This window comes from Strix uralensis, chromosome 1 (genome assembly GCF_047716275.1).
Source record: "Strix uralensis isolate ZFMK-TIS-50842 chromosome 1, bStrUra1, whole genome shotgun sequence".
NCBI lineage: Eukaryota > Metazoa > Chordata > Aves > Strigiformes > Strigidae > Strix > Strix uralensis.
In genome coordinates, this window is record NC_133972.1 from 146,107,895 (window position 1) to 146,132,629 (window position 24,735).

The following is a 24,735-nucleotide window of genomic DNA, read 5'->3' on the forward strand; positions in this document are numbered from 1 at the left end:
CCGAGGTCAGACTGACAGGTCTGTAGTTTCCTGGATCCTCCTTCCTGCCTTTCTTGTAGATAGGTGTCACATTTGCCACCCTCCAGTCCTATGGGACCTCCCCAGTTAGCCATGGTTTCAGGTAAACCATGGAAAGCGGCTTGGCGAGCACATCTGCCAACTCTTTCAGCACCCTTGGGTGTAACCCATCCGGTCCCACAGACTTGTTTGCATCCAAGTGGTGTAGCAGGTCTCTGACCACCTCCTCTTCAACTGTGCTGACCTCAGTCTGCTTCCCTGCCCCATCTCCCAGCTCATGAGGCTGGGTGTCCAGAGAACAGCCAGTTCCACTGCTAAAGACTGAGGCAAAGTAGGTGTTGAGCACCTCAGCCTTTTCCTCATCCTTAGTTACCATGTTTCCCTCTGCATCCAGTAGCAGAGGGAGATTTTCCCTAATCCTCCTTTTGCTGTTAACGAATTTATAGAAACATTTTTTATTATCCTTAACAGCTGTAGCCAAGTTGAGCTCTAGCTGTGCTTTGGCTCTCCTAATGTTCTCCCTGCATAACTTCACTACAACTTTATAGTCTTCATGAGAGACCTGGCCCCTCTTCCAAAGGCAATAGATTCTCCTTTTGTTCTTGAGATCCAGCCAAAGGTCCCTGTTTAGCCAGGCCGGTCTCCTTCCCTGCCTGCTTGTTTTTCAGTACACAGGAGCAGCCTGCTCCTGTGCCTTTAAGACTTCTCTCTTGAAGTATGTCCAGCCTTCCTGGACTCCCATATCCTTCAAGGCAGCCTCCCAAGGGATTTTGTTAACCAGTCTCTTGAACAGGTCAAAGTTAGCCCTCCAGAAGTCTAAGGTGGCAGTTTTATTAACCCCTCTCTTTGTTTCTCCAAGGATTGAAAACTCAATCATCTCATGATCACTGCACCCTAGACGGCCTCCAACCTTTACTTCCCCCACAAGCTCTTCCCTGTTCACAAGAAGCAGGTCCAGGAGGGCACCTTCCCTGGTCGGCTCACTCACCAGCTGTGTGAGGAAGTTATCCTCCACACATTCCAGGAACCTCCTGGATTGTTCCCTCTCTGCTGTGTTGTGATCCCAGCAGATATCCGGGAGGTTAATGTCCCCCACAAGAACAACGGCAAGTGACTGCGAGATTTCTCCCAACTGTTTGTAGAAAGCTTCATGCACCTCACTGCTTTGGTTGGGGGGTCTATAGCAGACTCCCACAGCAAGATCTGCTTTATTGGCCCTTAACCTAATCCAAATACTCTCAACCCCGTTATCACTATACTTGATTTCTGAGCTGTCATAGCATTCTCTTACATATAGGGCCACTCCACCACCTCTCCTTCCCTGTCTATCCCTCCTGAAGAGCTTGTAGCCATCGACTGCGGCACTCCAGTCGTGTGAGGCATCCCACCACATTTCTGTTATAGCTACTATGTCATAGTTCTCATGCTGCATCATGGCTGCAGAGAATACTGAAGAGAATACTCGGAGAATACTGTCAGTTTGGCACTAGCAACTCTTAGCACTTGTTGGCATGGAGATGCCTCAGCAGCCGCCATGGAGGGGCAGCCTCCAGGATGAAAGATTGCAGAGGGCAGGGCAAAGGGTGCTGGAGACACCACGATAGTTAGGCAGCCAAACCGTCTTCCTGGGCCTCCTGGCAGAGGAAAGCCTATGCAAGAGGATGCTTAGAGAGGAAGATGAAGGCAGGAGTTAGCTGCCCCTGCCAAAGTTCAGGAGACCTTGGACACTGGGAATGTTAGCCAGGGCAGAGGTCAATCCCGGCACACTTTCCCTTCTGTGACTTAGGAGCTCAGCAGGATCCCAGCCTGGGGAGACAGAGGCTGGCACAGGCAGGGAGAAGGGACAATGCCAGAGGTGCCATATCTGATGGCTCTCAGACCAGAGCTTCCCACTGGAAAGCAGGGAGCTTGAGTGTGGTGTCTCTGGGGGGCACACTGCTCCCACTGCTGCTTTGCCACATCGCACACTTGGGCAAGTCAGGGACCATTATCTCTCCACCTCTGTCAGCCACCATGGCCAGCCCTGCCAGTAACACAAGTGATCATTAAAAACACAGACTAGCTAAGGACTGACTGTTGGTATATATTGTAGCTGCTAACTCTTCCTGAAGCTCAGGCCCTAATATTTTTACTGCTTCTGCTACCACTGCTAGCTGGAGTGCAGCTAGCAACACTAATCCTATGTCACTACCATGTCTTCAGTTTCCTGAATACTTAGTGATAATCCCATTTCCTCATTTTTACATTGTATCAGTTCCTAAACTGCATCATAAGAAAGGAGACGTGTATGATTCTTAGAAAAGGGAAACTAAAAGTATGTTTACACATTGCCATATTACCAACTATACATTCAAAATTTGAGTGGTGCAATCCATTTGTGAATTACCATATTTAGACCAATAGGAGAGCGTTTGTTCTGCCATACCAAGAGGGACAGAGGGTAGCCTACAGTAATTACCTTTTCTGAATGCAATACTGAACTGTTTGTAAAACAGGCATCTCTGTTCCTGAGGCAGATTGCTTCGAACTCCAGTTGGGTGCTGTTATTTGGAAGTACTTATCACTTCAGTTTTCTAATCTGAAATTGCACGTGATTTAACATCACTGGTGGAAGTCATATAGCTACAGAAAACTGTAACACTAATGTCTATACCTGCACCTCTCACAGCCAGTGATTAGAAACAGGTATTTCAGGACATGATTCATCTAGTTTATTTTAGACACCTACTTCTGGATGCGAGAAATCTTACCCAGGAAAGCAATATATCTCTCCTCTAACTCTAAAGGGACTCTGTGAGATTAACTCAGATATAAACATCAACATATGGTCAGATTAATTCCACCCCCGCAAGTCTTCTGGCTTCTGACTTAGGTCTTTTCATTTAAGTCAGTGGCAAAACATTAATTATAAAAGTACAGGATATGGACTTAAGTGATATATGTACAAAATTAGTAAGCATTCATCATTGACTTGAACTAGAGACTTAAACCTGTCCACTACAACAAAATATTTTGCACGAAACAATATTGTTCTTTTAATTTAGCTGGTTCTTTTTGATTTTTCTGTTTTCATCTTTTTTTCCAAACGTGATGTTTTAGCTGTAGATGTTTCCAGGTATTGGACGCTCAGCACTTTTTGAAACCCCAGCCACTTAGGAAGGAGTCTAAATATAGATTAAAAATATTTTGGCCTCAAGAACATATGGTTTGAACATTCTGAAGTGAAGAATTGTCAGGATATAGCACAAATTATTCCCTAGACTTGAGAACACAGATATTGTAGAGAATATTTCATTAGTTAGTCATATACTGTTCTTAAAAAAAGTCATATATAGTATAACCTTATATTTTGGGGTTATTTTACGTTCTACTTTTGCAACAACAATCCATTAAATGTCTGCCTAATAGATAAACAAATACGTAATTACTGTAAAATTCTTGTCGCATTCTCTCAGGAAACCATGACAACATCCATAGTAACTGGCAACATGATTTTTCAGATTCTGTTTGCCCCTGAAAAGGCAGGCGAAAAGAGAGGACAGGGCAGTAATAATATTCTATAGAACATCTTTGGGAAAAGTCAGATTTCCTAAAGCTTCTGTCTTGGTGAAAAAGTCTCCATGAAGTGGTCCTAGCAGCAAACAGAGACTTGAAGATCTCTGGATCACGTGAGAGTTGGAATGCTAAGCCTGGTGCCTGCTTTAAATGACAGAAATTCCACTTTCTGTTTAAAGGGACAATTTGAGGACCATAGAAAGTCTCCCTTTCCTAAATTATTTCTACTAGCAGATTAGACTGAAAAGAAAAAAAAATATTTGCAAGCCATTAATTCATTAGGTGATTTTTCAGTTGTGAAAGGATTTCAATTTATTTGCAATAATGATGGTGATTTTCTCTTTTTTTTTAACCCAACGTGTTTGAGAGTATGGCTTTTCACAAGCTCTCCATAGCAAGTAATCTTTCAAGAACCTGAAATTCAGTCTCTGGTGTGAAATCTCATAGGTCATAAGGTAGTTTATTATTAGCATTAGTTTTATTTGTATTATTTTTATATCATACATTTTAAAGAAACAGTGCCTGATGGAGAACACTTATAAAAAGATGCATAGGGGATAACAAAAAAAGCACTGTAATATGTTAAATTATTTCCTTTTTTTTCTCCCTTTTCTATAACCTTCTGTAATGTACAAGAATTATATGAAGCGCTCTCAGATTCAGGACTCAAAATCTGCTAAGCTTCTTTCTAAGAGGAGGAAAGGTTAAGGTAGGAGCTAGATTTATTTTTTTGTTGTGTGTGAGGTGTTGGGTTTTTTTCCCTTGTCATTCCCACACAGTAACCATGTGTGAGGGGTTGTAGGGTCATAAAAATAATCATGAAGGGGCTGGCCCACATTTTATGTATGCACTCATACAAAATACATCTGTTTGCCTGAATAAAAAAGCTTTCCCAATGCTCTTTTCTAGCATACTGCAGGGAAAAAAAAAAGAGAAAAAACAAACCAAACCAAAAGAAACCCCCAACATTGTTAGTTTCAACTTATTAATAATTTTAACAAACATTTTTCAACTGAATTTCCCCATATTAACTCAGTACCCTTAATATACTAATACAAGTGTCTGATCAAATGAATCCAGTTTGGGAAGATAAACTTGTCTTCATTGTATAAACAGTTGTTTGAGACAAAGACATCTTTGGAAAAAAAAAAAAAAGGCAGTTCTTTTTCTGTGAATGTAGGTTCAGTGGTTGCCAAAATTGTCTGCAAGGATCCATTCTGCCTTTCAGCTAGATGTTTCCTTGGCAGTACAGTTGATGTAACAGACAATGTGAACTTTCCTCATTTATGTCCATGCAAAGTCAGCCAGCTTCATTTTAACACTTTTCATTAGCAGTTTAAGATAGGCTGGCTGATTGCAAACTGAAGCAGATGGCAAATGCAAGCAGTTTGTTCTACTGGCCCTGGTATGTGGGAAATAACCCTCAGTTGCAGTTTGAATGGATAACTGTTTGCAACTTCCCTAATTACTCCAACACGCTCGCAATGATCTATGTTTACCTACACCGTGATGGAAGCAGTATGCAATTTAGTGGTTCAAGTTGCCTTTTTTGGTTTACAACCTGCATCACGACCATCTCTGTATTGGCAATTAAGCCACAATGTAAATATCATCTTACATCTATAGACACCAAAAGCATAATGTAAGATGTGCATAACGGTCTACATTTCCATTGTTTCAATTAAGAATATCACAAAGTCCATTTTCTTGACATATTGCTCATCCTCTCTTTCAGTTTTTATAATAGTGCACTTGGCAATTTTGGGCCAAGAAGGAAGCTGAGAGCATGACATTGCACACTGATAGCCCTGGGATGTATTAAAAGCAGCCAGCTACACATACATCTATAACATGGGGCTGGATTCATCCACAAGACTACTTTCACTGACTGCCAGTGTTTAACAGATTTCCCTTTTAATGACATGTAAATGAAGTGCTTTTCTCAAAGCAAAAAGGGCACTCCATGAAAGAAAAAAAAGCTCCCCAAAAACAATAAAAAAGAGGTCATTACCTTGCCAACAGTTAATATTTTCCAACATCTGACTTCCAGTCAGCAAATGGGGTCTAGAAGAAAGGTTCTCTTCTCCTATCTGTATAGCCCTGTCTGATGACTGAGTCCTCACAAGCCAGCCAGGGCCATTAATGGTTTATTTTTTAATCATTTTACAACTCTTCAATAACTGAAAGGGATCTTTCTATTCTCAAGTGCAGCTTTGAATCCTATGATATACTTCCAAGGACACATTTTATGCAGCAGACGATGAATGTTTCAGAGTTACCATTTTATGTTAAGATCTTGGGGTGACTGGATATGGAACAGGTGGGCATATGCACACTAGGCAAATATAATCCATAGAAGGTTTGGGAAGTTTAAGGACAGATTACCCTGTTAAATTCTATCAGCACAACATGCAGTTACTGATGGGAAAGACTGGTTTGCTTTTTAAATACCTGAAGCCTTGAGGTTTAACAATAGAAAGTATTATCTGTGTTAGCTGAATCCTGAATTAAATTGGATTTCAGGGAGAATAGTGAAATGAAAAGAATCAATCATTACTCCATTTGTCTGCAACTTGCAAAGTCCTTTTAAATATTATCCTGGCTTCTTCATCATTGTGCAATGTTATAAATGTAATAGTTGGGTTTTGCCATCTTTTATAATATTCTCTCATTTTGCACTCAAATAGATTCAGTTTAAAATAGAAGTTGTACTTCCTTAGCCTTACAACTACATATAAACAAAGCTGTAACTCAACAGGCTAGGTCTCTTTATCCTGGAAATAAGATGTGACAGAAGTCCATAAAATTATGAATGGCATAGATAAAATTATTAGGAAATTACTTCCTCATAATATGAGTACCAGTCTACCTAAACTGAATTTATCAATGGGAGGTTCAAAATTCAGAAAGAGGTAGTTTTTCACATCTGCTTAAACTATAGAACACATTGCCACAGGATATTGTGGACACCAAATGCTTACATGAGTTCAAAAAGAGATTACACCAATTCATGAAAGGAAATCCCTCAAAGGCTATTAAACACAAAAATATGGCCTATGGCTCAGAAATTCAATGAGCCACAGATTGCTGGAAGCTAAGAGGGAATATGCTGGGGTTTTGTTGCCATATGTTTGCCCTGCTCTTATTCTCTTCCCTAGGTATCTGTTAATAGCCATAACTGGAGATAGGATATTTTGCAGGATAACCTTTGATCTGAACCCATGTTGGCAATTCTGTGTTTGAAAGTATAATACAATACAAATTCAAAGAAGATATTAATCTTTTACATATTTATCCTAGTATAGAACTGGAAACAAACATGTGACAAGTGCAAGGTCACACTGCTTGGTTATAGATCAAATCTGATATTGGTAAGAGCTTATTAAAAATATATATAATCAATTAAGATCACTATGCTTTATGAAATTAAAGTCATGGTAATATTGTAATACAGACCTTCCTTTAATCTGAAATGCTTGGCTTGCTTTCTATCTAACCATAGCATATGACATGAGCATGGTTTGAGACACAGCTCCCTTAGGAGACTTAGTTTTCACAACTCCACTGGTTCATATTTCCAGCAGCATATATCTCCCGCGCTGTGTCAACCACACTGGCAGCCAAAAGAAATTTACTACAAGTTGATCTATGCAGTTCAGAGATCAGGATTTTCATAAATTTATCTTGGCTGACAACACAGTGCCCACAGCAGAATCTATGTACTAACTAGAGTCCAAGTACATTACACTAGATACTGTATTTGCATCAGATCCAAGAAGCGTTTACTTGACAATCTACAAACAGCATGGTACAAAGTGGCAGGTTTGGGTTTTTTCTTTTTATTGCCTTCAAAACTTGACTAATTTTTTTGAATGCTGGAAAGTTAACAAAAAATTACTGATTTCTTGGCTTTGTTTTCCTGAAAACACAGCTTCATATATATACAAGTTACAAATATTCCACATTAATGTAAGTGGTAATATGCTCCTTACATTTAAATGTAACTGTACCCCAAAAACATCTAGTAATTCTGTAATGGGCTTTCCCTTGTTATTATTTGTTGTATATTCTTTGATGGAAGAACTGTTTTCTGCAGAATTTCAGTATGGTACAGTAGCTGCCTTGGTAAATTTGCTACAGAGGTAAAAAAAATCATGCATTTTACTTTGATTTTTATTTCTCTTGCAGACATGAGTATGAAGATAAGAGTATCAAACTACCATTACTGATCTACTATGTTTATCTAAGGAGAACTTAAATGTAGTTTTTGCCAAGTATTTTCTGCCACTGGAAGACAAAGTTTTATGGTCAGATTTTAGGCAGTAATTGGTACATTAAGCATCATGTCTAATGTGCTTGAAATCTAACCTCTCAAGAAATCCTTGTAATCCCCAAGAGCTACTTCTAAATCTTGCTATGTTTTAAAGAGCTACACTTGTGTAAGTAGGTCAGTCTTAAATTAATCTAGTTAAAAGTAGTGCACTCTCCATTCAGACTGGTTTAACACTCCCTTAAATAGGCTTAGATGCATTTAGTAATTTCCCAGAAAAAAAAAAAACTTCTTTAAACAAGGTTTAAACTAATTTAAGTGCATGGAGCCAGACAAATGTGAAATCAATTTTGATAAATCAGTGCAATTTTTGAAATAGAGGCCAGAGTTTATGCCTTAAGTTAGAGATGTTTATCTTCTGAGGAATAGCAAAAATGTTTTCATACACTCTCAGGTGAAGAAAGGAAATATATAAATTAAGAAGCCATAAAGTATATGGTGATATGTTTTAGTAATGGATTTTGTTCTCTATTAGAACATAGTGTATATATCTTCATCCATGATGGCCCCTTCTCTGAATATCTTTCTTTCTGCTCTCTCTGCCATTATTTTTAGGATTCCATCTGAGAGCTTTCTTATATTTAATAGGAATTATGTTTATAATAAATCATGCAGTAAATCCAGGGAAAAGAGACTGGAGGAAAATATGTAAGGCAAAAGTGAGCAAGAAGAACAGATACATCTCAGTCATTATTCCCAAATGATAGGAAGTCTGTGTTTCATTCAACACACAGGTAGCAGTATTAACTGCAAAATTCATCACAGTCCTTTCTTTCCCTGCTACCATCTGCCAAAATGAAACTTCTGAGCATAGTCACTAGTTAAGGCACCTGGCTTTGACGGGTTGGGGTTGCCAGGGAGTATCAGAATGTTATGCAAATTTGATCCATGAATGGCCCCTGGGGTTTGCCAACAGAACTAGTCAAGATACAAGTCAAGGTTTCTAAAGATGAGACAGCCTTCTCTGAAGTCACTGTTCAGAAAACTGTTTTCAGACTCTTCATCTGTCCCTCTCTTGGGTGTTACTTCAGAAATGGTGAAGGGTCTGAGATTCATTTAGCTTTTGAAACTGTCTGCTTTTAAATTACTGAGAAAACTACAGGCTAAACTGAGAATAGTTCTTGTCTTCTCCAAGGCTTTATAAAGGATTCCTCAAAAAAAACCAAGCCAAACAAACAAACAAACAAAAAAACCCAAGAAGATAACACTTCCCCTCCAAAATACAGCAGCTAATGATCCTATAATAAGGGACATATATCTACTTCATCACTTTAGAAGCAGCCCCCACTGTGCAGACTGCATTTAGCAGCTCTTAGATCAAATGTTGCCTCCTCTCCTTCTCAAAGTTCTGTTATGGGATCATAGGCAATCTTCAGTCACAGGAATGAGGCAATGAAATAAAATCTAGTAACTACTCTATATAATATATATTTTGACTTCTTACTAATTTGCATTTTCTGAAATACACATAGGAAAACTGACCTACTGAAATTTTTAATGTTTTTATTACTATATGCTACTAACAAGGCAGAGTCGCAAGGTAAGTCCTCTTCCTAATTGTGTCATTGTAGAAATACACTTTCCATTTTCTCCAGTAGTAAACATCTATGCTCAGCAGACATTATTAACAGCTTTCAGAAGACTGTTCCTCAAAGTTAGAACAAAATATGCATAATATAAGTAGAAACAAATAATTGCCAGTCTTATGATCGGGAAAGCATCTTACCTATAAGGCCTTCTGAATGGGTATGGTCCATCATACTGCAGTAAATTGGAGGATAGGGGAGGAGAAGACTATAGACTCGGAGGCTTAACTGCATAATGAAGCAGATCTTCCAGAAATCTAGCACACTACTTGTTCCACTAGAATCTGACACTTCAACCTCTAATTATATTGAAGTGCACCAAAAAATTTCAATGTTTCAGATTTAATAATGGACAGATGACAATAATATGTGGGAGAGTAATAAGAACACCGCTTTCAGTTTCGGTACAGGAAGACAGGGCATAGGATAGGATTTTTCTGCTAGCTACTAGAAAATTTGCTACAGAGACAGTCCCTATCCCCCCCTCACTCCCTGGCAGTGACTTGAATTTCATCACAGTGATTTAAAATATTGCAACTGAAAAAAATACTTTGAAAAAGATTTTTTGTTGAGGATTTTGACAATACTATATCTCAAAAAAATACGCCACTCTTAGCAAGAAGCCATTGTCCTTTTCTGGATTTAGATACATTATTCATTGTCCATAATTTTTTCATTCAAAAAATTAGGTGATATATATCACCTAAATGGATTGGAGTCATGGGAACAATAAAATCTCTGCCTAGCCTCAGGACTGATATATTAAGATTTCTTCCTTTTCCTTTTTTTTTCCTCCACTTTTTTTTCTTTCCAGCACTTGTTTAAAAGAAAATAAAGATTTAAAGTTCTTCAGTGCTGATTCTTCAAATAGATACTTATGTAACTTGATTTTCATCTCCTGTTTAATTTTTGTCTCTTTTTACATCTTTCAGTGTACACATTGTGAAATGTTTTCCTGTGATATTCCTATACTTTCCCATTTGTTATACCTGAGAAGTGTTTCACCTTCAATGTTTGTTTTCTCCATCCTCTTCTTGTACCATAGCTGCCAAGTGTTACCAGAATGATCTGAGTTATAACTGAGACTACCTAGGAGCACAAGGTACTTCATAAGATGCATAAAGAAACCATCCTGTCCCAAATAATTTGCAAACATAAGGCTGTCATCTCACACTGAAGCTTGGATAGGCAGACGTAAAGGAAATGGGGTCTACTGTAGGTGAAAAGGTCTATACCCACAGAACAACTTGAAAAGTAGATGCCCTAAAAGAACAAGTGGAACATGAAAGCTGACTGGAGGAAGGCTCCAGTCCAATGCATACAAACACTTTGTCCAAAGTACTGGAAGACTCCATTTCCCTGCCTTTCAAAAAAATAAACCAAACACCTTTTATCCTCCAGTATACCCCTTATTCGCTAGTAAAAGAAATTCTGTTCTTGTTTCCATTGCTCCGCTGTGATGGCAAGATTCTTGTCCTTCTATCTGGCCAATACTTCTGGCATCACCTGCACCACTAGAGAAGGAAATTTTGAGAAAAGACCTCTACAGCTCAGCTGGAGTTAAGGTACCAGCTGTACTCAGCTTACAGTGTATTATGAAAGCAAAGAAATACATCATTTTAGAGAGCCTGCAAGTGTTAAATTGTATGACAGGAGGTTTCTTCCTGAGCGATGGGCCCATTAGTCTTTACTCCTACAAGAGCCTTATTCATTCTTCAGAATGAGGGAGGAGTCAAAGCACAGATGTCTTCCCCAAAACATGATTGATAAGATAGGTCTACAATCCACAAAAACATACCACTGGAGTGAGAACAAAGGAAAGCAGCACTGCACTGTGCAGATGATGTATTTCTATTGGAATTGTCCTTTCAGTCCACAACATTATTAAAACCAAGCAAAACACAAGAAAATCAAGCAAACATGATAAGAAAACCAAAACAAAACCCAAACCTAAAATATGAAGACACTGCAATTTAGTCGAGATAAATTACCTTAGGAATTACCTGTACTCAGAATACTGAATTTGTATATGATTCCTTATTTGGAATGAAAATTATTTTAAAAAGGACAACAGGTTACGAAAGCATTTCAAGAAGCTGCTTGCCTTTTCTGAGGTAGTCAGTATGCAAACTGTTTTCATTAGAACAGTACAAGGGGAGAATGAGGTTCTTATTTTGCATTTTTGCTGCTAAATAACCAAGTTGGTCTGTGTTTTCAAGTCACTCTGGGATAAAAGAATAGGAATCAGAGAAAATCAGCCCTTTAAGGTGAGAGTTAATTTAAAAATAAAAATAAATCACCAAATCTTCTTCCTCTCCTATTGGATTTCACATAACACTACATGAAGATGACTATTGGACTACTAGAGCAATGAACCTTAAAAAAAAATGACACTCACCTGGGAAAAATGACTCATAGCTAAGATCGTAAATATATTTTTCAACCTTCTGCTTTTCAGTGCTCTGAGACTGAGCTCAAGATGATAGGGACCTAAGAGAGCTGTAAATCTTTTCTTCCTGCCAATCCCAACTGGCATGCTTGTCTTCTTTTTCCACCCAGAAATTTATTCCAGTCACAAAAAAAATCTGGGTGCTCCTTCAGGATTCCTAGAGATAAGCTAATGTAGTAAGATCATCAGCAGAACTTGCTACCTGATAACTGGAAGTCACCAATCAGACAAATAAGCACTCTGTGTATACAGATCAACTGTCATACGTTGCTATTTCTAGAGTTACAGTGACATAAGGCTTTTATCTGGACAACAGCTATGACCTAAGATCCATGGTTTATACCATCTCAAAAATGAAACTAAGATTTGCCAAAATTCTTCAGAAAACTTGGATTGGTAAAATATTTATTTTAATTGTCATGTATTTTGCACAAATCTTCCAGTCATAAAATATCTTGGGTTTTCTACCTTGACTGTTCCATCCTAACAAGAATATGTCTCCCTCAAAAAGGTGTATATGAGCACACCAAAGTACATACTTTATTAAATTTGCAGACTAAAGTTCCAGTGATACCTATTAAACCTTCATTAAACTGAGACAATAGCAAAACTTTTTTATTATAAAAGTTCAGCGTTCTAAGAAACATAAAAGCATATTTTTAGTGACAGTATCTTTTTACTTTCACTTGTTTTTTTTTCCTTCAAAATATCTTAAAATTCATTAATACAAGAAATAGCTTTTGAAAACCGCTCTACAAAACTCAACCACAAAAAGGCATATAAAGATGAGTGCCCTTTTGCACTCTGGAAATTATTTATGTTAAAGGAGAAGGACATAGCCAGAAGTTTGCACACTTTCATACAGACTAAAAGTATCCCTGTGTGGAACTGCTCCAAAAGAGTTATTGCATTTTAAATTGACACCTTGACTTCAACATACACATGCCTGTAGATTTTCCTGAGTGCTTGAAGTAATAGCTCCAAAACCACAGAACATTAAGTTCAGTGTTGGCATCCCACTGAGGCCTGTAAAACCACCTTAATTTAGCCTCACAATGCTGTGACTGACTATATACCTGAACTGCACAAACAGAAGATTCCCACTGTTGTTTCTTTGAGCTAAACTTGTGAAGAGGGCAAATATGAGCAGTGCAATACCAGAGATATTGCTCCAGTAAGAACCTAGGGATTGATCCACAAGAAATAAGCTACTTGAACCCATTCTACTAGTAAGGGCTTTCAGAGTGCAGTACACTTCTCTTGCTTCACTGATGCTGGCACAACAGAAGTATTGCACCATTAGAACAGTCACAATACTGTATTTATACTCCTGAAATATTAATTCAAAGCTTTGTTGCAAACTCCAGGATACATAAAAAGCTCTGAATTTTACTTGGAAGATCTCAGGTGAGAAAGGGAAGGAAAGGAATTAGATAAAGCCTCTCATTCAAAGTTCAGCATAACATTGAAATACAACAGTTCTGCACTTTTTGTAATCTTTATCATCTTTTATATGCTAGAAACATCCTCTTTGTGCATCAGTGTATCCTCCTTTGTGCATCATTGTTTCCTGAAGAGACTCTCTCAAACTCTATGTAACTGGCTTAGAGAGATCTACTAGGACGACTGAGCCTGCTTGGAACCAAACCTGTGAAAGCATCAAAGCATCAGACACAGAATATATCTACACAAAACTCTTCTTTGATATGTTTTATGGAAATGCAAAGGCTAGCTTAAATTAGGTTCCCTAAATAATGGCAGTAATTTAGTCACATTAATTTAGAGCTCGGCAGGGGTCAGATTAGAGTTCTGTGAAGAGTAGCTTTAAAGTGTAACTTTAATCTTGATTTGGTAAATTTTAGGTATGTCAACTGCACTATGCAGTCACTTATTTGACTATGGGGAATATACAACCTAAGAAAATTATTGTTGGAATTAACAATTGCAAAAAGAGTTCAAAAGTTATTGTGAAACACTCTGTTCTTGGAATGGCATCTTTCTTTAAGAGATGACTTTAAATGCTGCCACTGTATTACCATAAAGAAAAACTGGAGAACACTAGGTTTCATGTACATTGGTATCCGCTGTATTGGTAGGTAGTCTCAATTGTTCTTAACCTCTCTTATATCACTACTAAAAAACATTCCACATTTTCCCTAAACCTAAGCAAGATCTATATATGGCAAACAATTTCAAAATGAAAGTAGTTTATGTAAACATTCAACAGTACAATGTTTGAATGAACACAAAGGTTCCTAGCAAAAATTCACTGTTTTTCAAGAGAAACATGTTTTCATACCACGACTTACATTTAGACAGAAAGTCTTCTGCCTCAGATTCTAATAGACCAATCAACTGAGTATATTTCTAAAGTAATGTGAACTTAGGAAAGAACGTTATATGACTTTAGGGATAGGAATGCATGGAAATAGTTTTGTTAGCTGAAAATTCATGCCATTTGTTTATTTTGTTTAAACTGAAATCTTCTCTTACCATCATGATTGGGATTTCCCAAAGTCCATGGCTCATCTGAGTCAAAATGAGTGTCTCCCCCAATTCCTGGCCCAGGGAAATATGCATGAGCCAAAAATCCTCCCTCCCCATCAAAGGGAGAACTGTCTCCATGAAAACCTGATGCAAAAATGATTGTAATATCCACGTCCCTCTTGCCATTTTCTAATTCAATATAAGGAACTTCTTCAAATGTTAGAGGAGTTACATTCTGCCACACATCGAAGGCACGGCGAATGGCTTTACGAGTTTCAGCATCACCTACTTTTGGAGTGACGTTCTTTATGCTGAAAGAAACAGAGAAACGTTAGATTAAATTTGAGAGTGGTAAGTGACACTTTTTACCTCCATTTCCCCCTAATTATTAAAAGCACTGTGCTTTTAATAAAACATGCTAGTCTGGCATTATATCCTTTAAGAAGAGTATTTTTAAACAAGCTGGTGTAGCCCTTTATGCTAGAGCTTATTATATGTTAGCTAGGTTACTCTCAGCAGTCCAAAAATCTTATTTTTAGAAGATTAAAAATGTTTTAAAATGAAAAATTCTTAACAGTGGGATAACCAGATTAATCAACCTCTGACTGTTTACTTCCTGGACCACAATTAGAATCCATCACAGCTAAAGAACGGCATGTAATTTCTGATCAAAAGAAAAATGTTTCCAGTTAAATGAAATTTTAACTTCTTAGTGAGTCCATTAACAATAGCAGAGCTCCATACTGTGACCACCAACGAGTATTCACAAAGCCTTAAAAACAGTTCTTGTTGCATTTGTAACTGGACAGATAATTCCTTATCAGAAACAAAGCTTTTTTATTTCAATACAGGCTAAGATGTCCTTTTATGATCTGATTACTTCTATAAATCTTGCATAAAACTGTAGAATTCATCAAAGAAATCATTTTATAGAAGACAATTATGTGCTAATTCAGAAATATATATTTAAACAGAAATTTCAGTCTCCACTACTTCTTCAAATGACACATATAAGAGAAAGGCAAAAAAACCATCAGAATTACAGTTGAGCTCAGAGTCACAGTTACTAATAAATTATAAATTAAAAAACCCTTATTTGTTTTTTATCAGTGATTTCATGAAAAGAATGGCACTAATTAATTTCAGAGCGATTCAACTTCCTCCATCATTTTTACTCAATTCTTATGGCCACCAAAAACTGTTAAGTTTGTGTCTGTTCTGGAACTGCTTCAATAAAATGCTCTTTGTTAATTTGACATGTGCTTGACTGAATGTCCAGCACAAATTCTGGAAATTACACAGTTCTAGAGTATACGTAAGATTTATGTAAGTTTACACAGCATGGAGTGTTAATGGATAACAAAAATTTTTCCATGAATAAACCTGGAGTGGTTGATTAGATTGGTGCATTAAATGTGCTTGATTATATTGTAAGCTTATATAAATGGAAAGAAATCCTTCAAGTATAATTTTATAGATTTGATGTCTACATGTATACTATTTTGTTCATAGGTTCATGTAGAAAACATAGTTACCTATTTTGACTTCCACTCAAAATATTCTTGTATTGAGTCCAATAATGCTAGTCTAACCAAAACATTATTTCTTTTTAGCTAGCATGTATCTTCCAAAGAGATATCAAGACAGATTAGAAGACAGTATGCTGTAGAGAATCCACTGCTCCCCTTGATCTTTTGTTCCAAAGATGATTTAACCAGTTATTACATACTTGTGCCTATTCTCTTATTTGTCTGGCTTGTAACATTGGTTCTTGTTCTGCCTTTCTTTTTCACATACATGAGCTTTAAGAACATTTTTTCCTCCTAAAAAAAGATATTTAGAAGACATTTCTGCACTGCAAAGTCATTACCTTTTTGTTGTCTCTTTGAAATTAAAAGTTTGAATTCTTTACATCTCTTATTATAAGACATTTTCTCCAGTTTATTAAATATTTTCTGTGATTTTTATTGAACTCACTCCAATTTTGCAATGTTCACTTAACACTGACTCTGTCAGAACTACAAAGTACAACTGTACTGATCTTCTTGTCAGAGAGAAACAGTCCTCTGATGTGTAGGCATATTCTTACCCTATAGGTTGTAAATGTCACATGATTCAAATTATTTTCATGATGCCCTAATTTTATGTTCAGTGGTGTGTTGATTTTCAGGTGATTAAAAAAAATATTGGATGCACTGGATGAACTATTAGTCCCTGCAGAATCCCTCTGTGAAAATTCTCTCTGCTGTGAATTACTTTTTTGAGATGTTTTAGTTAGCAAGTTCATAAACTATTCATCCTCTGCCCCTTGAAAATGTACAGTATTTTACAACCAGAGTTTCATGTGGCACCAAATCAAAACACCTCACTAAGGCACACTTACATTGCCACTACTAAAAACTTGACAACAGTTAACCTGTTGCTATGCTAAGAATACTGCTTACAAAGCTGATGAATTTTCTCTTAGTCAGTCCTGCAGTGTGCTCTCTAAAGCACATAAATTTTCTCAAGCACAGCTCATTAAAGGATCAGAGCCTCTGTTATTTGCTATGTATAATGAATACAGCAAGTGAATCAACAGCTTTCATAGGAAATAGAATATGTCTAGCAAAACTGATATTTTGATGTAAGAAAAGTTCATTTGAAAGACAGTTTGGTTTTTTTATTGTTTTGTATTTGAGAGTCTTAATAATGGGTCAAAATCACACTTTGGGGTTACGTAAACAGAGCAAAAGGATGGTTTTATACTCTTACATATGATATGAGGAAATGGATAAAAGTGAGTTGTAACTTTGTATTTCTGGAAATTGATTTATTACTTGGTCTAAAAGGGTTTGACTCATGTTTTAAACCTTATCACTTTACATTTTCTTGCTTTTTCAGTGCACAGAATTAAGTTTTAGTCATTGATTACAAATGAAAAATTGAGCCATTGTGCTAGTTTCACACACATTAGCTAGGGGTGATTACCTATGATGGGAGACCTTTTCCAGGGGATTTAGCTATTGAATTACTTTTGAAATAGCATCCTACATCTCAGGATTCATTGTCAAGAAGAATAATTTTTCAAAGCATACATTCTGTATTAAAACAAGACAGATTTCTGACTTCCAAAACAACCTTCTGGAGAGGGTGAGATTATACTGAAAAATGTAGCTTCTAAAAGAAATTAAATAAATCAGTAGTTATTCCAATATAAGAGTATTTCCAGAAAATTATTGTCCCTTTTTAATGTGTTTAATACAAGCCATGTTCAGTCCTAAAAGGGCGAATTCCAATACTGTGTGTAGCACAGATATGGAACTTGTCTAGCTGGGAACTTTGCTTAGAATAATTCACCAGTGTGGATGTATGAAAACCAAGTTATTTTACATTTCTTTCATGGTGTCAATCATATAACCTCCAAAGGGGAAGTACAGTAAGAAGATCAATCCATACAATGTATCAACTACCAGAGATTCTAGGACTCATCTCTTAGAAGTCTTCAGTTTAGACATATCATGGCAATAGCAAACAAATTCTTATATGAACCCTTTTCCTATTATGCTTGGCTCTACATCTTAAAGCCAGCAGTCACCTGAAACAGTGGTAACTGTCAGTGGTAACACAAAAAGAGGAACTGGATATCTTACACTCAACATGTCCAGATAATGGAGCTCAAATAAAAATAAGTGGAGGACATGCCAACTCAAAACCACTCCTATTGCAAGGTGGCAGTGTAGTAAGACAAAGGCCATCACAATAAGGAAAGAATATTTCCTAAGTATTACTTTCCTGGCCTCCAAGTCTAGTGATCATTTCACAGAAAAGGTGTTCAAAAGAAAGACCCAATGCTGACGTCGGCCAGATCAGCAGCGAAACCTTATAAAGAGGCTGAAGAACATACTCACAATTCCTTCCAAAGGGAAAATATTTTAGTGAGCAAAAGATGATCTATAAGATGAAACATTTACTTCAATGTCATTTTTTAAAAAATAGTAAACTGAGTGATGCTTTGTATAAATTTTGAAAGCTCTTATTCTTAGACAACCACAGCCATGTATCAATTGAGTATTTTGTGGTTATTATTGCTGTTTGATGCAAATATGGTTGTCAACCTGGTAATTGCTTTAGGCATTATAGCTCTTAAATCCATGTCTTGCACAAGAAGAATAAGATTTCACCAGTGATATGCACTTTTCACACTGCTTTACTATTTCTACAGATGTCTGAAGAGTCTTGTTTTGGAGACTGTTATTCTGAAAGTCTAAGTCCTATTGATTTTGGAAAAGCTTTTGGTTTACCCTCCCCTCCCCCCCCTTCCCCAAAATATCCTCAAAAATTATCCATGTTTCAGTGACACATTTTTGGCTGCAACAGCTTCAGGAGCCTTGCAAGGTGTCAGGATATACCTCACTTGGCTATGCAAAATCAGTCATCTGAAATTTAAATTTAGTACATTAAGTAGCACATATTTGCCATTAAATTTCACTATTTCCTTTTTTAATTCCTGAGCTGTTATTAGAACAGCTTGTTATATTTTTCACAGAAATTGCTTAAATTCTGTATATAAAATCAACTCTTCTGACCCAAGTTAGACCCAAGAGGCAGTTCAGCAAAGGCTAGACAAAGCTCGAAATGCATAAAGCTTATTATTACTGCTTACCTTAGCAGTAATGGCCTCCATAAGAGTTGTAATAACTCAGTGATAGACTTCTTCATGGCCTGTAGACTTTGATACTTCTATTCTCCACTGCATATAATAAATAGTGTTTTTAAATTGGTTCTATGCTCATTTGTGCATTAAATCCAGAGTACAAGATTAACAATATCTTACTACCCTGCTGTGCTGATTAGACTGGATACTAATGAGTGCTTTTAGAATTATAATTTATGCAATGGTAATTATAATGATGCAAGATGATTTTTTTTTGAGAACATAGATATATCAATTAAATATAAATGGGGAAAATATTTCTACAGTGCCATTTCTCTCAAACATTCCAAGATTTTCTTGGTGCAAAGTCACAAATTAGAAACCCCATTCTCAAGAAAGAAAGGACACAGAAGATAAAAGAGCAAGAAATTCAACTGAGTAGGTAGAAAGATGCAGTCAGTAATCTGTTTGAAGTAAGCCAATTATAGATCTGTATTTGATATGAAACACTAAAGATTAAAATGAATTGAAACATAGCTTAAATTTTAATATCTTGTGAAACTGCCTTCTCATTGTCGTTGCTATATATCAAACCTAAACTGAACTAAAGCTTTTCTTTCTTTTTTTTTTTTTTTTTTTTTTTTTAATCCCACTGTTACTTATATTGAAATTAATAGATTACTTCTGGTCAAAGGTATATTTCATTTAACACCATCATTTCTCTAGAGATACTTTCTATCAAGTTGCTTCATTAATCTCTCACTGATGTGGGTTTTCTTAGCTTCAACTCCTTTCCAGTCTCACGTTGCTAACTCTTTGTAGCTATAACCTAAGAATGTTTCTCATGTAAAATGTGGTCTCAGTTCATATAGCTCCTGCTCCAGTTGATTAAACCAGCTGACCATTAAAGTCAGAACTATTGCTTTTGATTTTCTTGTTCTGTGATCACACTGAAAGTCAACCTACTGCTGCCATGTTGGAAATAATTTATAATTCTCTTGCTTCTTCAGTTTCAGCGACAATATTCTCCCCGTAATTCATTAAAAGGAGATGAAAAGTGACAAAAATGACAAAAATGAGATTTCCAAGATACAAAACCAAGATTAACAAAATACTTGACAGATAAATGTTTTTATAGGAAAGATATTCTATAATTCATAATTTACAACTAATTTAAAATTAATAAAATGCAACATAAGCATTTACAATTATAGAATATTTATATTCAAATATTCAATTATTTCAGGACTGCTGAAGTAGGTAAGTGCTAAAGAAATGAGAACTGATATTCTTCAATATTAAAATTTTACATGAAAAAGACTGACACCAAAACTACATATAGTGAAGAACATTTTTTTGTTAATTACACTGTGGGAGAGCATCACTAATTGGCTTTATTGATTGTTACGTAGTAATCCTCTCTCACAATTACAGTGCTCTAGACTTTTTTCATTGCATAAAGTTTAGAATCACCACAGTAATTTAATCCCCTTTTATTAGGTATATTTTACATGTCCTCCCCCCTTCTGTTCAGAGGTTAGAAATACTAAGGTATATAACTCTGCTAACATAGTTAAGAAAAGGGCAAGCATTATCTTTATTAAATTAGTCTTTGGGAAAGCACCAAGCTTTAACACAGGGATAAATATGCTTAAATCAACACTCAGAAACTGAAGTATTCCATTTTATTCAGATTCTTAAAAATTAAACTAGCATTAATGGCACTAGCAGATATCAGGTAGATAGATACTGGTAACTTTCCTGTGTATAATCAAGTTAACTAGAATTGCATTTTTTATATTATTTTTGATGGAAAGTTGGTAGGACATGCAATTATAATGACAAAAGAATGTTTAACAGAGCCTTAATTAGCATCTAACTGAGCATCCATGCTTACTACAAAAAGCTAATGTTTAGTGTCAGGAATCATAGCATAGTGTCAGGAATCATAGCAACCTGTCCCTTTAGTCTTTAGGAGAGAGAGAGTCCTTTTGAGAGAGATTCATAAGTGTCTTTGTAAACAGCCCCTTAAAAAAAAAAAATCCGTTAATAGGTTTCATAGATTTCTTCTCTGACTCTATATAATGTTCAGAGATGTTGTGTAACCTGATATAGTCTAAAACATTAAGGAAGAATCAAGACCATATTATTAAGATCTTTGTAGTTTGTTCTGTAATGGGGCTATAATTTTCATATACTTTAGATATTCTCCTTCACTAGTACACTCTTCTGGCTCATAAAAAGGGTCAAACAATCACTTTCTGTTTCTTTCTTTGTAAAAGACATGCCAGTATATAACATAAGTACTAATAATGTTTAGAATGTATACTGACATGAAATATACCAGACAGAAAAGATACAGTAAGTAATATTGTTGTGTAATTTAATTAGAAACAGAAATTCTAACAAACACCCCAATCACCAGTTCAAATAAGCAGAAAGCTGCATTCCCAGTGGGAGAGAAAGTGTAATTAATGCAGCACAATGCCCATTCCATGCTGATGTTCCCAATACTGTAAATCTGCATTTTGATACTGTCTGCATATACATTATTTTCTAAGAGTAATTATAACCTAAGTCCAAAATGTACTATGTAGCCAAAAAGGACATAATTAATGTAAATTATAATAGTAAGTCACTTCCTCTGAAGCTCCATCTTGAAATTTTGGGGAACTGTTTCAGCTTGAAAAATTATAAATTGAAAATATGGAGATGTAAAAATAATATTACAAGTTTCATGTGTATCTGTTTTGATCCTCTTACCCATGATTACAGGGACAATCTAAGAGGAAATATAGTCTGAACAACATTAATTACTTTAAATTTAACAGGTGCTAGGAGCAATTCTTGGGGAAAAAATAAGTGACAGACAGAAAATGCTAGAGTGAAAATATAAGTAGACATAGTTTAAAATGCATTTATATGTGATCTCAATTCTATTGTTCCATTTATAATGTCTTGATGTTTTGCCTGAAGTGATAATTATTTAATTTAAATAGAGCATCTGAAGATATATTCTAAGACCAAGTAGCCAGACAGATAGTAAGTGGTAAATATAGCTTTTGATCTCTTTCAAAGGGCTCCCTTCAGCACAGGAACTGCACCTGTTTGACAGTGATGCATGCAAAGAAGAATTCCACATCCACATGGTTTTCACAGAGTCCAACAAGAGTTTATACATTTACAGTATTATATTAAATATTTTCTTGAAATAAGCAACAAAGAAGCAAATTTGAAAAGCTTGTCTTACTCTATTCCAATCAAAATCCTTGGCAAAACAGACCCCCAAATATTTTAGGAAAACCCATTAACTGCTGTTAAGGTCCATGTTCTGCTCATCTGTTGGTCTCTTTTTAACATGATGGGTATGTCCACAAAATACTTTTTTTGCTATTACTCTTCCTGTTCAGAAAAGCTGGTGAGTGCAGTCCTGTGATAAGATAACTGTGATGGATGGTATCTTTTTTGTTATTTAGTCTGTGGTTCTGTTCTGTTTAGGGGGAGGGCGGGGGGGAGGTTGAGGGGGTTGGTCTTGGGGGTGGTTTTTTTGTGGGATTTTGGTTTTGTTTTCCAGAAAAGTGGAAGAGGTAGCAGACACTGAAATGAGGGAGAAATCTCTCCCTCTTTGTAGGATTTACTAAGCTTGCTTAGCAGGCACACTTCATATTACAAGGTTCAACTGTCCAGGAAGACACAGAACGCAGCTGGAAACCTGAAGGTTATCAAGAGACTGAGAAGTGGCACTGAGAAGAATGGAGCAGACAAGTGATGCTAGAGATAGGATCAAAAGTTTAGGGAACAAAGCAACTTAAAATGTAATTCAGTTAACTGGTATTAAGCCTGTAAGCAGGGAATTGCTGGGTGAGAAGTGTGTAAAGAATTTTATTTCTTTTTTTGTTCTTATTTGCTTTGAGTTATGTTTTAATTCAGAAAGATTAATATTGTATTATTTATTCTAATAAAATTTTGATTTTCTACTTTAAATATCTTTTGGTCTGTGATTCACTACCAAAAAAATAGGCTTATTCACTTCAAAGCTGTGTTTGACTGGAGGTCTTGTCAAAGTGAGAGAGTGAACATTTTACAAGAGAGAAGGCAGGAGGTAAAGAATTGCTATAAATTCTTAAAAGTGAGAAAGATTACTAGGTAGTTGCCACATAGTTTAATAGTGGGTACCCTCGTCTGTTGTTATGATTAATGCCTTGGGTGACAGTACAGAAGACATACAAGTGGTAGGATTTAGACTGTTGTAAAAAATCCTATAATGAAATAGAGAATCAGATTCTGTACAAATCAGAGCAATAGAAAACCACACACATCTGTAGGAGACCATGCGTGCCTTGTCATATGTGTGCACACACACTACATTTAAATTTTAAAATGCATATAAATGTAAAGTGCTGCAGATGGGCATTCTAACCAAATGCACTACATTTATGTTAACAATAAAGCACTCCAGTCAATGCAAGATACTAATATCAAGGCAGTCAGTCTCAGTCTATTGCTTGAAGTTATATCAGTGTGTAATGTCTTAAAATAGAATTCTCCAATTCAGACATGAGCCATAGTATTGACACAGAGTTACTAATAAAATTATCTCTTCACTTGTGCTATGAACAGTCTATATGACCATTAGATGTTATGAATTTAAATACTTATATGGGTTCATGAATAATGACATCAGTTAATGAATTTGAAAACTGTTTTATCCCTCAGAACTTACCCTTGTTACATATTACAGGAATCTTGATGAGGCTGTGTAAATTTTCAAACAGGCTGTATTGGAATCCTTGGTTTGCTGACAAATTATGGATTTTGTGTTATATACATGACACTTTGGTTGACAGAGGTCTAGCAAGTACACAGTTTTAATCTAACTTTCGCTGCAAAGATCAGTTTTGACAGTAGGCAACATACATGCCAGACCGAAGAGTTATACAGATGTACGCCCCCACACATACCCCTATGACCATCATCATGTAGGCAGGAAATCTTTGGGTCAGTGACTCACCAAATTATAATCTAATTCATTTGCACTTAGAACAGACCTGTAGGCACCTACATTTTGTAGACATTAACTCCTTTCAATAGCCTATTTTACATACTTAAATTTGAGATCTGTGTTTCATTACAGCATTCCTAGTTTCAGAGCAATGTTCCCTGAGAAGCTGCCAAGAGGGTTGAAAGGTAAGGTTAAGGATTGGGTGTTAAATCAATGCTGAAAGCTTCAGAGAATTTACTGGTTACTAAATGCATGCAATTTTAATCCAAGAAATTAATTTGGTTATTGTGTAGAACATACATACTTATCCAAGAGGTATCCAAATCAGCATTTTTGTATCACATATTAATAATAAACTTCTAAAAATATTGAAAACTATTTCAGAAGTTTATATTTACTTTAAATTAAAAGTCAGCACTACTAGTGACATTTATATATCTATATGAATATCTTTGGTACCTGTAAGTGATATGTTTGTGTTGCCATTTCTGTCCTGTTAATGCGTAGCGTTTCCGACGAATGTTAAATTTGGAGCTGCCTCTTGTTTGATCAGGCACACCACATCGAGGCTTCTTCATCCAGCTGCAAGAAACAGCACCACACAGTTAAAGCAACATGAAAGAAAAGTCATAACCATTGCACCCAACTAATAAAAACATCATACTTTTTTGA

At 36.2% G+C, this 24,735-nt stretch overlaps 1 protein-coding gene and 1 long non-coding RNA gene across 2 annotated transcripts in view; both read right to left on the reverse strand.

The window, feature by feature from the left end:
• LOC141949933 (uncharacterized) overlaps positions 1-24,735 on the reverse strand; it is a 730,729-nt gene that overhangs the window by 373,782 nt on the left and 332,212 nt on the right. The window lies entirely within an intron of this gene.
• MMP16 (matrix metallopeptidase 16) overlaps positions 1-24,735 on the reverse strand; it is a 186,691-nt gene that overhangs the window by 63,711 nt on the left and 98,245 nt on the right. Inside the window, exons 3-4 of the mRNA XM_074884091.1 lie at positions 24,523-24,645; positions 14,432-14,736 (exon numbers count right to left, since the gene is read on the reverse strand). Coding sequence (XP_074740192.1) covers positions 14,432-14,736; positions 24,523-24,645 — 428 coding nt within the window. The remainder of the gene's footprint in view (positions 1-14,431; positions 14,737-24,522; positions 24,646-24,735) is intronic.